The sequence below is a fragment of the Lissotriton helveticus genome, chromosome 2_2 (genome assembly GCF_964261635.1).
Source record: "Lissotriton helveticus chromosome 2_2, aLisHel1.1, whole genome shotgun sequence".
Lineage (NCBI taxonomy): Eukaryota > Metazoa > Chordata > Amphibia > Caudata > Salamandridae > Lissotriton > Lissotriton helveticus.
The window spans coordinates 24,347,223-24,358,341 of record NC_136060.1 but is presented as its reverse complement, the minus strand read 5'-3'; the positions used below and the strand labels follow the sequence as shown (position 1 = coordinate 24,358,341).

General features: G+C 43.3%; 1 protein-coding gene across 2 annotated transcripts; it reads right to left on the bottom strand.

Moving 5' to 3' along the window:
- Positions 1–2,961: 2,961 nt before the first annotated feature.
- On the bottom strand, positions 2,962–10,206 carry ING2 (inhibitor of growth family member 2). Of its 2 annotated transcripts, none has more exons than XM_078677997.1 (2): positions 9,841–10,206; positions 2,962–4,351 (listed from the first exon to the last, which is right to left on the bottom strand). In XM_078677997.1, exons 1-2 carry the CDS (start codon positions 10,019–10,021, stop codon positions 3,681–3,683), a joined length of 852 nt encoding a protein of 283 aa, XP_078534123.1. In that variant the 5' UTR covers positions 10,022–10,206; the 3' UTR covers positions 2,962–3,680. The 2 variants fall into 2 exon arrangements, with proteins under 2 accessions (XP_078534123.1, XP_078534124.1); XM_078677998.1 differs by lacking the exon at positions 9,841–10,206 and adding an exon at positions 9,524–9,715.
- Positions 10,207–11,119: the final 913 nt, after the last annotated feature.

Here is an 11,119-nt window from a genome sequence, read left to right as displayed (position 1 = left end):
CATTCTACACTGCTGGCCCACTAGCTAACATTTCCCTAACATTACACTCCATAGATGTCCCCATATTGACGTCCTGAGGAGACCCGACGACATCCACCATGGGTCGAAACATCAGCGACAGCTAAAAAGAGACAGACCGCGTACAATAGTTGCTTAAATTCTCCAACTGTTGTATATTGATTGGATATACTTTACTTGGATATACTTTACTTGGTCGCCTCTTTCTAATGAAACAAAATGAAAAATAGAAACCTCCTTTTTTCTATATGCTATTTATTTTTCACTTTAGTAGTGTAGGTGCTTTTTTATATATTCACTTGGGACACACCGTCACTTGTTATACTATGTATTTCAATATTTCGGATGTTATGTAAAAATGATTAGCCTATGTTCATATATACTATGCAAATTTACTACCAGACTGACTAAGTGTGTAGACAGCTTCTTTCTTTGACGTCCTACATACCACCCACATTGCCATTGTGCATAATACTTATCATAAGTGTTATATATCTATCCACAGGAGCCGTTGTTGTTTTCTTAAAGCTTTATACCCAGGCTCCAAGTGAGTAGGGTTCCCTTGTTTCCTTTACCAGTTGATTATATGTCAGCATGAAGTAGGGTGATGCAATTTGGACTTTGTACAGAAGAAAAAATAACTTGTTGATGTAACTCAAATAAAATGTTATTACCTTTAGTTAGGTAAGAGACACAATAGCTGTGCATCCACTTTGATATACAGTTTAGGAGCTAAATTGGCATATTAAGAATTACCAAACTCCTAATGTGGGTGGCAAGTACATTGCTACATACCAGAACTTCAGTCTTCGTTGGATTAAAAATTACTCTTACATATAGGATTTATTGGGGTTTTTTTGGGGGGGAATGTTATCCATGAGATATCAAGTGCAAACACAAGGATCACTGCGGTTTTGGGAACTAATCATCTGAAAAAGAGGTGGGGGGGTCTCAACTCAAATCTAGAAGCATTAGGATTCAACATAATAAAAGAAAGTCAACTAGTAGAGGCATCTGTGCACATTTGTTTGCAGCATTTATGGTTTTCTGAGGTGAGAGTCCAATGCAGCTACTCAAACGTCTAAGGGACATATTTAGAGTTTTGCAGATGCTGAGAGTTAGGGGGAAGTGCCAAGTTATCAACACCAAAGTCCTTTGACCAATAGCACTTGGAAGACAAGGTTCACCCAATTTAGGATGATTGTTCTGCCGTACATTTTTTGTGTCCGGGACCACATGGGAACGCCTGGATGACCCAGACAGGTACACCAAACAAACAACCCTTCCGAACGAGATAAGACACCCAGCTTGCCAGGGGCATTTCTGGGTTTTCCAACAAACTCTCACTTTGGGGTTTTTTTGTTTTTTTTAAACAAACGTTTGCTGAGCAGACACATTAAACCAGACACCCGCTCAGGAAAGCATCAGTTCCTTCAACAGAGCCACTGAGCCCCTGCTGATGGCCCAAATCACTGCCTGTCTAGTACAGATCTCAAGTATGATGAGCAGTTTTTCACCAGGTTAGCGAGGGATATGATGGCCTGGTGGACCAGCAGATCATTCGCCATGCTCTAATTGAAGCCATAAGTTAATTGGGGAATCCAACAATAATTTGGAAGTGCTGATATTGTCCTGAAGGCAAGATTGTTCATGCTATTCAGGGACGACGTTGGGTGTTGCTTTGGGAGACATACCCTTAGTGGCAGGGTAACGAGAGCAAACAGGTTGATTATACTAGAGGAGCAGAGTTTAAGGTCAACTCTACATAGGTTTTTGAGAAAGGTGGTTTAGGAAGAGGTGGCAGTTGGACTACTTACATTTTCTTAAGCCTACAAAATTAATGAACTAATAGGATAGTTGAACATAAATGTCTGAATTCTTTAATTGTTGCGAGGTTATTGGACAGACAGGTACATCTTACTTTACGCCTATTTGAGAAAGGCATACAAAGAAAGTAAACTGCTTAGTCTGGTACACGGTGAGAGGTTTTCCCATTTCACTCTGAGAGCCTGGTCTGCGCGTCCACAACCAAAATCTCCCCATGCACAGACACTAAAGAGAGTGCTCACATTTATATAGTTGCACTTTGGAAGGTCCAACGCTAACAATGATTTAGGTGCTTGTAGGAATTTTTAATTTAAACAGTCAGGCGGATAGGTGATTTATTTTGAGTGAATATAAGACCTATGCACAATGGGCTTGAGGCAACGTTGGACTGCGGATGAGGAGACTAAGGTGCTCGGACGAGGTGATTTTTTTTTTAAACTACCCTAAGGTAGTGAAGCAGCAGTGTTGCTGGGGTTAGAAGGTTTGTGCTGGTCAGTCCAGGTTAAAAAACAACATGAAGTATAAAAATACGTAGTACCGTTTGTCTAGTTCAATCTCCAAAAATGGCTATTATGGGGGAACCATGATCTCAGCCACAGCCATTCTTCCTCATCTAGTTACAGTCAATTGCTCCGGGATCAAGATCGGACATGTAATGTAAGGTGGATTTGTAGAGCGCAGCTTGTCACTTGTGTGGTATCCATGTGCATGTATTCTCAAGTTATGCTGGTTATACCGGTCCTTCTGGTGCACAGAAAGCTGGAAAACTAACATTTCAAAATGGAGGCACTTTTTGGCACAATAATTGGGAGGGAATTAAGGAACAAAGAGTGATCGTTTACGGTCCACCGTGCTCCCTCACAGTGTACGAATCAATCAACACTAATAGCATGACGCTTGCATTTATTGCCTTTTATGGCATAGTTAATAGAAATTGAAACAACTAAAAAAAAAAAAGATACTGCTCGGATAGGTGCTACTTGTTGGAAGAATGCAATCTTTCTCTTAAGCAGATTTATTATGGCTACTCTTCTACAGCATCACTTTTATACGTGCATAGCAATCTCAGTATTAAGTCACACTAGGGCAATAGAAAAAATCTCAAAACACAAAACATATTTCTTAAATATTTATTCTATTAGAACACAAAATACGGAGACATCTGAAAAGGTTTCAAGGCCTAAATGATCACACTAGCTATCTAATTCTGAAAATACTTACATGGTGTACAAAAACGTATAAACCTCCCTGTTGCTTCGGACGAATTTCCCCCCACCTTCTTCCTATGTCACTAGAATACATTTGGAGTCAGAGCTTATTTCTTACTATAGTGGCCAAGTTTAGGTTATCCCATATTACTGCTTAGCCAATGGGTATGGACTACAAAAGCGTAGTATGGCAACCACGAATTGGCGGGGTTGGACGGTTTATTAGAAAAGGCTATCCTATGTCTAATATTCCCTCTGCCCTAATTCAAAGTAAAATAAATGTTTTTAAAAAAATAAATCAAAACACCTTTAATGTTTCATATAAAGCGCAAAGCTTCTGCCTAAAGCAATTAACCATTCTTTTGTAACGTGGAGAAAAAGAAAACACCTCTGCCTGCAAATATACGTAAATAAGTGAACGGGTAAAGTAGGGCACGGGTTCAAAGAAATGTTACACTGCCCTTAACTGCTACAAGTGTAATGTTGTAAAGCACCTCTACCGCAGCGATTGGACTTCAGCAAAGGAAAAAGGAGGATATACGTTTAAAGTTTTTGCATAGTCCTATGCAGGTTTTTTAAAAACATCTTCTGAAATTTACAAAAGGAAAAGACTAAGACAATCAAATACTACCTTGACCGTCTATCCTTTTTCAATTTTTCAGAACATTTGTCCATGGTCTTTTCATTATCGCCTCTACATTTAGGACAGTACCATTTTCCCTTCGGTTTGTAAGTCAATCCAACGCATGAAAAATGAAACCACTCAATTAAGCACTGTTCATTGTCGCATCCTATCATCTCGCCATAAGACACCTGCTTGCATAAGCAGTAAGTAGGTTCATTGGGATCTATAGCATATTCAACGGGGGATGCAACACGTTCCGGTTTGGGCTTGGACCGCTTCTTCTTCTTAGTAGATTTGGATTTCTTTTCTTTCGGTGGCGGCTCCTCACCTTCGTCAGTCCCATTTCCCATGTGGCTCAAGTCTCTGCCCTCACTGTTCCTTTGCCGGCGTGCTCTTCTGGAGGATCGTTCAGTGTGGCAGGATTCCAGCTTAGCCTTCTCTATAGGCTTTTCATTTTCTGGTGGTTCCTGAAAATACTGGCAATGGGCATCCATTTGTCGGACATGGTTCTCAACCAGCTCCAGCATTTGAGTCACTATGTGAAGCTTTTCATCTCCCAGTTCTTGGCTGCTAATTAGTGCTCGTTGGAGATGCTGCTGTAAACGTTTTTTCTGATTAGGGTCGCTTTCATTCACATGCTGTTCATAGACCTCGTCAATTTCATTTAAAACTTCTGGGGGGGAAAATAAAATGAAAACGTAAGTCCTGAATAGTTGCAGTAACACGCTTAATAATCGCATCATATGTTTTGCTGCGAAGCAAAGCCAAACTGAATGAAGTAAACCCCCACTAACATTTGCAGCAATTCCAATGTGAATGTGAACCAAGCAAACTGTATTTGGTTTTCTTGTGAACTAGACCAAACTCCCAGGTAGTACTCTACACCCCACCTCGAGCACCCCCCACCCAAAAGGGAAATCGAAAGCAGGTTACATTTCCATTCATGAAAAGGAAGGGGTTTTACGTTGCCAAAGAAAGATGGAGAATACAGACAAAGTTTCAGAGCAAATGTAAAATTAAACTGACTGAAAGCCTAACTGGGTGCAACATTTCTTCATATACGTTTGATATACTAGACGCAACGCCAACTCTGGGTAAAACCTGACGAACACCCACATTTACATGTATGCAAGCTTACAGCTAACCTCCAGAAGAAACACAGGATTTTGTTTTCATCTCGGCACATTTACTGTCTTTTCAAGAAAAGAGGTAAAACGGCAGTTTGAGTTTGTAATCATTGCTGCTTGGAAAATTGAGGTTATTTTTCCTTACTCTTACTACAGTTAGAGGTTTTTATTAAAGTGAGCTCTCTGACAATCACTGTGAAACAAAAGGCTGTAAGATGTCAGTATTATTTTCTAACACATGCCGTTTAAATAGGTTGTAAATGAATAGTACAAGTATTTCAAAATATGGCAGGAATTACGAAAGCCCCTTTGTTGTAATTGAGAAGTGTGAAGCAAATGAAGATTTAAATATTAGCAACAAAAAAAAATCTGAACACTTTGCTTGGTGATGAGCAAATGACAAATATTTACTGAAACTCGATCTCCGAAGATTATTGTTTGTGCACTTTATAGTTTTATCTGTAAAACTGCATGTCAGTGGGAAATTATGTGGCCATTTCAATGTAAAATCTGCTGATTGGAAATGACAGTGTGCTACCACTTCACGTTTTAGTTAGGTATTTTAAAAGTGGTGATATGTTTTAAACATGATTTGAGAAACATGCCTGCCCCGCTCTTATGAAAGTGCTGTTAATGACCTAAGAGGCAAGTGTGTGTGGGGTGGAGGTGGGATCATGTGTATCCTATATGTGGCTAACATATTACATATGGAGCAAAGGTTGTGTCTTTTAAATCAAACAATATCTATTAGACCATGGCCTCCTTCCCCCACCCGCCCCCGCACTACTCTGACATTCCCTCAAGAGGACTTCTAGATCTCTTTTTGACCATGGCCTCCCTCCCCCACCTGCACTACTCTGACATTACCCGAGGACACATGACCTCTTTCTGGACAGCGGAGTCCGAGGATTATGTCCGACGCCCGGTGGAGCTGCGCTGTTCAGCTAATGAGGAGATAGGGCACAGTTTTTCTCCCCTTCATTGTATTCATGCCGTTCTGCTTTTGCCTTGTTCTCCTTTCTATACACCGGTCTGACTGATACATGTTGGTGCTTCCTTGAGAGCTGTAGGGATGACTGACCTCGGATGACCTCACTGGCTGTCACCTACCTATTCAGTCTTTAGGCTGACTTTACCTCTGTCTCTTATTCCTTCCTCCCCCTCTCACTACCCCTTCCCTCTCTACTGATCTCGCCTGTTAATGTGTCTCATATTTTGATGTAACGTAAATTGTTATTATTGTTGTAACGTAAATTGTTATTATTGTTGTAACTTTTCTGACCTTATGTAAAGCGCTCCGATACCTACGGGTCTAGCCAGCGCTATAAAAAACTCTTTGAATAAATAAATAAAATATAGTTTTTTTGTACTGCAGGCATGCTGAACTAGCATATTTGAAGGTGCGCTCATGTGTGATAATAAAGAAAATGGCAGTTCAGTGAATCAAACTATTTGCCCAGAATCATATCATTTGAAACTAGTTTTTGGGTCAAGAGCATGACAATTAGGTTGAGTAGATTATTCAAGTCACCCGACACTCTTCAACATATACATGGCAGCGCTCGCCAACATTGCCAGATCGCACTCTCAACATCGTCTCATACGCCGACGACACCCAGCTGATCTTCTCCCTCACCAAGTCCCCCGCCACCGCCAAAACCAATCTACATGAAGGCCATCGCTGAATGGATGACGAACAGCCGCCTGAAACTGACCTCGGACAAGACGAAGGTCCTCATCATCGGATCCACCCCCTCCGCATGGGACGACTCATGGTGGCCGGACACACTGGGAGCTGCATCGACGCCCACTAACCACGCACGCAACCTAGAAATCATCCTGGACTCCGCACGTGAACCATGTCTCCTCCTCCTGCATGCTCCTCAGGATCTACAGATCGATCTCCACCGGTACCAGAGGGGTAGTCACCCAGAACCTCGTCAGCAGCAGACTGGAATACGGCAACGCTCTCTACGCAGGAACCTCAGCCAAACTCCAGAAACGACAACAACGTATACAGAATGCCTTTGCACACCTCATCCTCAAAGGGAGCAGAGGAATAAGTTTGAAAAGGGATTGCCCAAGAGCACACAATTTGGCCAAATGGAGGGGCCAGGATTAGAAAGCACGTGTCCAGGTTCCACAGTTTCCAACTAGCCCACTATACCACACCTAGTTAGACCACAACTGAGGGGCAACGATTCTGATGGTAAGGCCAAGAGACTGCCCTTTGAAGGAAAATGCCACTGTGTTATGGGCCCTGTCCAACTTGAGAATAAAGTGTTTATTTCCAGCATATTAAGTTCAAGTGGTAAGTCTGGGATTACATGTCAAGTATCCTAGTTGCATTGCTAAAACGTACCGACTGGACCAGGTCTTGTAGCTGGGGGTGTTTATCGAATAGTATGCCTGGTAGATGTAGATATTGATATTTACTTGTGGAGTTTCAAAGCTACAGACTTATTCCATTTAGAGGTCAGAGTTGTAAAATTTCTGAACAAGTCTCTGGAAAGTTGCAACGGTAAGCTATAAAAGCTTACTCCAGGAGGTGGTAAAAGTATCAGAGCTCAACTATAGTATGAATAGTAAGATCGTGGTCGGTAAGCTCAATCTTTGGCTGGGTTATATTTTTTAATGTGGTCCGATTTAAATACGGGAGAGTTAGAATAAAACTCCAAAAATGTGCTAAGTGATTCACCCTGCCCCCCCATTACCAAACGTCTTCTGATGTCTTCGATCACACAAACAGATAATGGACAGTTGACCACCTTAAACCATCCAAGTCGTTAATGTTAGGTGATGCTAGATATAATGTGCTACAAAAGGGGGTGGTGATGGACGGAGCACCTGAACCAATCAAACACTCACACCCAGTCAACAGATCTGGGTTTAATCCATCACGGTTCCACTCTGCCACCCCAGGTCAGACATGGCCATATGCAAATCAGTCTGACCCAGTGCCTCATGGGAACAGTCCAGCCCGAACTGCCAAGCCATGCCTTCCCTGGACCGGTTTCTGGCATTACAGGTCCTAGGAAGCTTGTTTCCGGTCCAGGGAAGGCATGGCTTGGCAGTTCGGGTGGACTGTTCCCATGAGGCACAGGGTCAGACTGATTTGCATATGGTCATGTCTGAACTGGGGTGGCAGAGTGGACTAAAGAACAGTGATGGATTAAACCCAGATCTGTTGACTGGGTGTGCGTGTTTGATTGGTTCAGATGCTCCGTCCATCACCACCCCCTTTCGTACCGCTTAGATATAATGTGCAGCACCCTTCTTAGAATAGCTATCCATTCTTTCATATATTTCATAAATGTTCGCATGTGACTGGCAGACAGGGGTGCGAGACTGTCTTTTCTCCCAAAAACTTAAATATACAAGTATGGTGATGAACTAAAGGAGGCATTATAAACGTCAAAGTTGAAATCACTAAAGAGAAAGTCTTCTGCAACGAAACGGATTTGCAGGGGAAAAAACGTATTTGGAAGGTAAAAGGACAAAATGTTTAAAACGCATCAACATTTAGACAAACGTTTCCAAATAAAAAGGAGCGTGAGGTAGGTAGGCGTGAAGAGTGTTTGGGGCACATATTTGTACAGTCTCATCCACTCGCGTCCGTGTGATTTGGTGTAGGAAACGGGCTCAGAATTATAAGTAATTCCAAAAGGTACGGTGTATTGAAATGTTCGACAAGCAGTGACTTTACTTCCGCGTTATTCCTACACACTGCAAAGAAACATACAAGCATCTACCCGCACCAAAATGGCCGCCACTACGTTTACAGGTAACTAGGCAACCAGGGGTGTCTATTCAACTTCCGGCCCAACTGAAAGTGACGTTAAGTACTTCACTCAACGAGGGGCTCCTACGGAGCAGAAAGGTGTCCTGGAAGTTACTATTACCACCAACACGCCCAGACTCCGTCCTTGAACAGAATTAGACTGACACCACTGAATTAGACACTTCTAACCATGCCCATCTCTTTCGTGTGCACCGAGTGCCGAAATCCACGCTTGACACAACAGAAGCCCTACAACCCCAGAGACTTTCTTGCAAAAGCCTGCCATTCGGATTTAGCAAACTAGCTACTATAAATTGCTGAGCAACCTTAGATACACGAAGACCGCCAACCCCACCAGGCCGCTTCCGACAGAAAAAAATCCATTCATCCTAGGAATAAAACGATGTAAACTGTGCATAGAGAACAAAAAAAAAACACACACACAGAGTTAGGAACCACAACATGCATCACAGTAAACAGAACAGTGGGAGCTCAAGCGGCATGCCGTATTAAAGGCCAGGAAAGAGAACGCCTCCCAAACAACTGCAGGCCACGAAGACCCTCTGGTCTCATCCCCGCAGAGCAACTCGAACACCAAAACAGTTTGAGATAATATAAAGCACACGGATAAATTAAAATCACGGAAAACAAATAAAGAGCCCCAGTTCTCCAGAAAACCATTAGCCACAAGCCCCACATGCGACCTGACTAAACAGCACTGCTGTGCTGTCAAAATGGCGGATTTGATGCTATAAATACAGACTTCAGTCGAGGGGTTCTCTCGTTGCCTATCACAGCCCTGACCACCAATTCACTTGCGACAATGTGCAACGGATCATGAAGAAAACAAAACTGAGTCTCCCAAATTAAAATCAAATATGGAGTAACGAGGCTTCACCATCGGTATCCAAAATGCATCGCCACTGTCACAACGCACCTGACAGCCAAAGAAGAACAAATCCTGCTCTTCTTGTGGGTCGCTGCAGCCGTGATGTGTAGCAGAGCGGCGAGACACTGGAAACCGCGTTTCCCCATGGCTCGGAGGACACTGGATGTGGACACATACACCGAGCACTTCAAACACCCAGTCTCCAGGATGATGTGTGGGGAGTTTCAGACGGGCACTATAGTAATGAGCTCGGTATGACGTGGAGACCAATGCCACTCTAGTTGTGAGCCCCGGGATGACACCCACAACCTGTTGTACGCTGAACACTACGCTTCTCGCACACGGCGGTATCGCTTCCTCCTTACCTCGGTAACGCGTGTCTATCTCCCGCAGCAGAGAGACGCTGCGCTGAATCTCAAGAGGCAGCGACTCGACGCAGTCCAGGTATTGCTCCACGTACGAAGCAAGTATGGTGCGATCTTCCTCTACGCCAACTGGGCTGCTGCCACCGCCACCCCCGGGGGAGCCTTGCTGAGGTCCCAGCATCCTAACACGGGGCAGGCACAGACTAAAACCCCGGCGATGGACCGGGAATCGTCATCTTGCTAGGGGGACTTGCAGCCTTCCTCTGCTTCTAAACGTTGCCTTTCCCGGTACCGGGGATTCTCTCCGCCACTACCAGTCGGATGCTTTCTGCGCATGCGTCAACATATTCCATATAAGGCAATACACTGACTTTTTGCAATTCCCGCATTTGCTTCTTGAAGCCTATTGGCTGGTGTTAAAGGGCAAGGCACAGGAAGCGGAAGGAACGCACACCAAAGTCTAGGAAGTTCTGCTTTAACTTCAGACACCGCCTTCATGAAATCGGAGATTCTGAAGTTTATGTCGCGTTTAATTATTTTAAAGCGTATGTATGGAGAGACGGTGTATATTCGAATACTTTAAGGATCATGGGAAATTATATTCTGCGTACTTAACAAAAACGCATGAGGATATCAGGGTGTGTGTGACTACAGTGACGCTGACGAAAAACTATGCGCATACGTCAGTATATATAGCCAGGTCATCAAGTGAGTTTGACACCTTTCAAAGTTAAAAACACAGCAACATGTTCAGGAATAAGAATTTGTGTGAGCATTTTTGTAATGTTTTTTATTTACCCAAACATTTCAGCGCCTGTATTAAAAATTAGTTGGGATTTGTTTCGGAGTGATTATTCTTGTATTTTCTGACGAAAGACTTCACCCTTATTTCAGTGTTTCTGACCATCAAGTGGGGTAGACACATTTCGTAGCGAAAAAACCCAGTAATAATCAATACATGTTATTGACCGGTTAACCTCAAGCATTGCCAATGCCACTAGGTTCCGCCTTTTATAATCAGCAGTAGTGCTATTTGTTGGAAAGGCGACCCCAGGGGTGACAGACTATGTCTGACTGTCCGCCCCGAGACCCACCTCCCTCTATGGAATAGGCCGAGCGCCGTAGGGAGGCCTCCTTGGCGAGGCTCCTCTCCTACAATCGTACCAGCTAGAGCAATCACACTACTTACAGAAGGACACCACACAGGAGGAATGTTCACAAGAATCTTTATATAGGCAAGTAAGGCAAGTCCTTGATCGGGTAGCAGGCAAGGATCGAG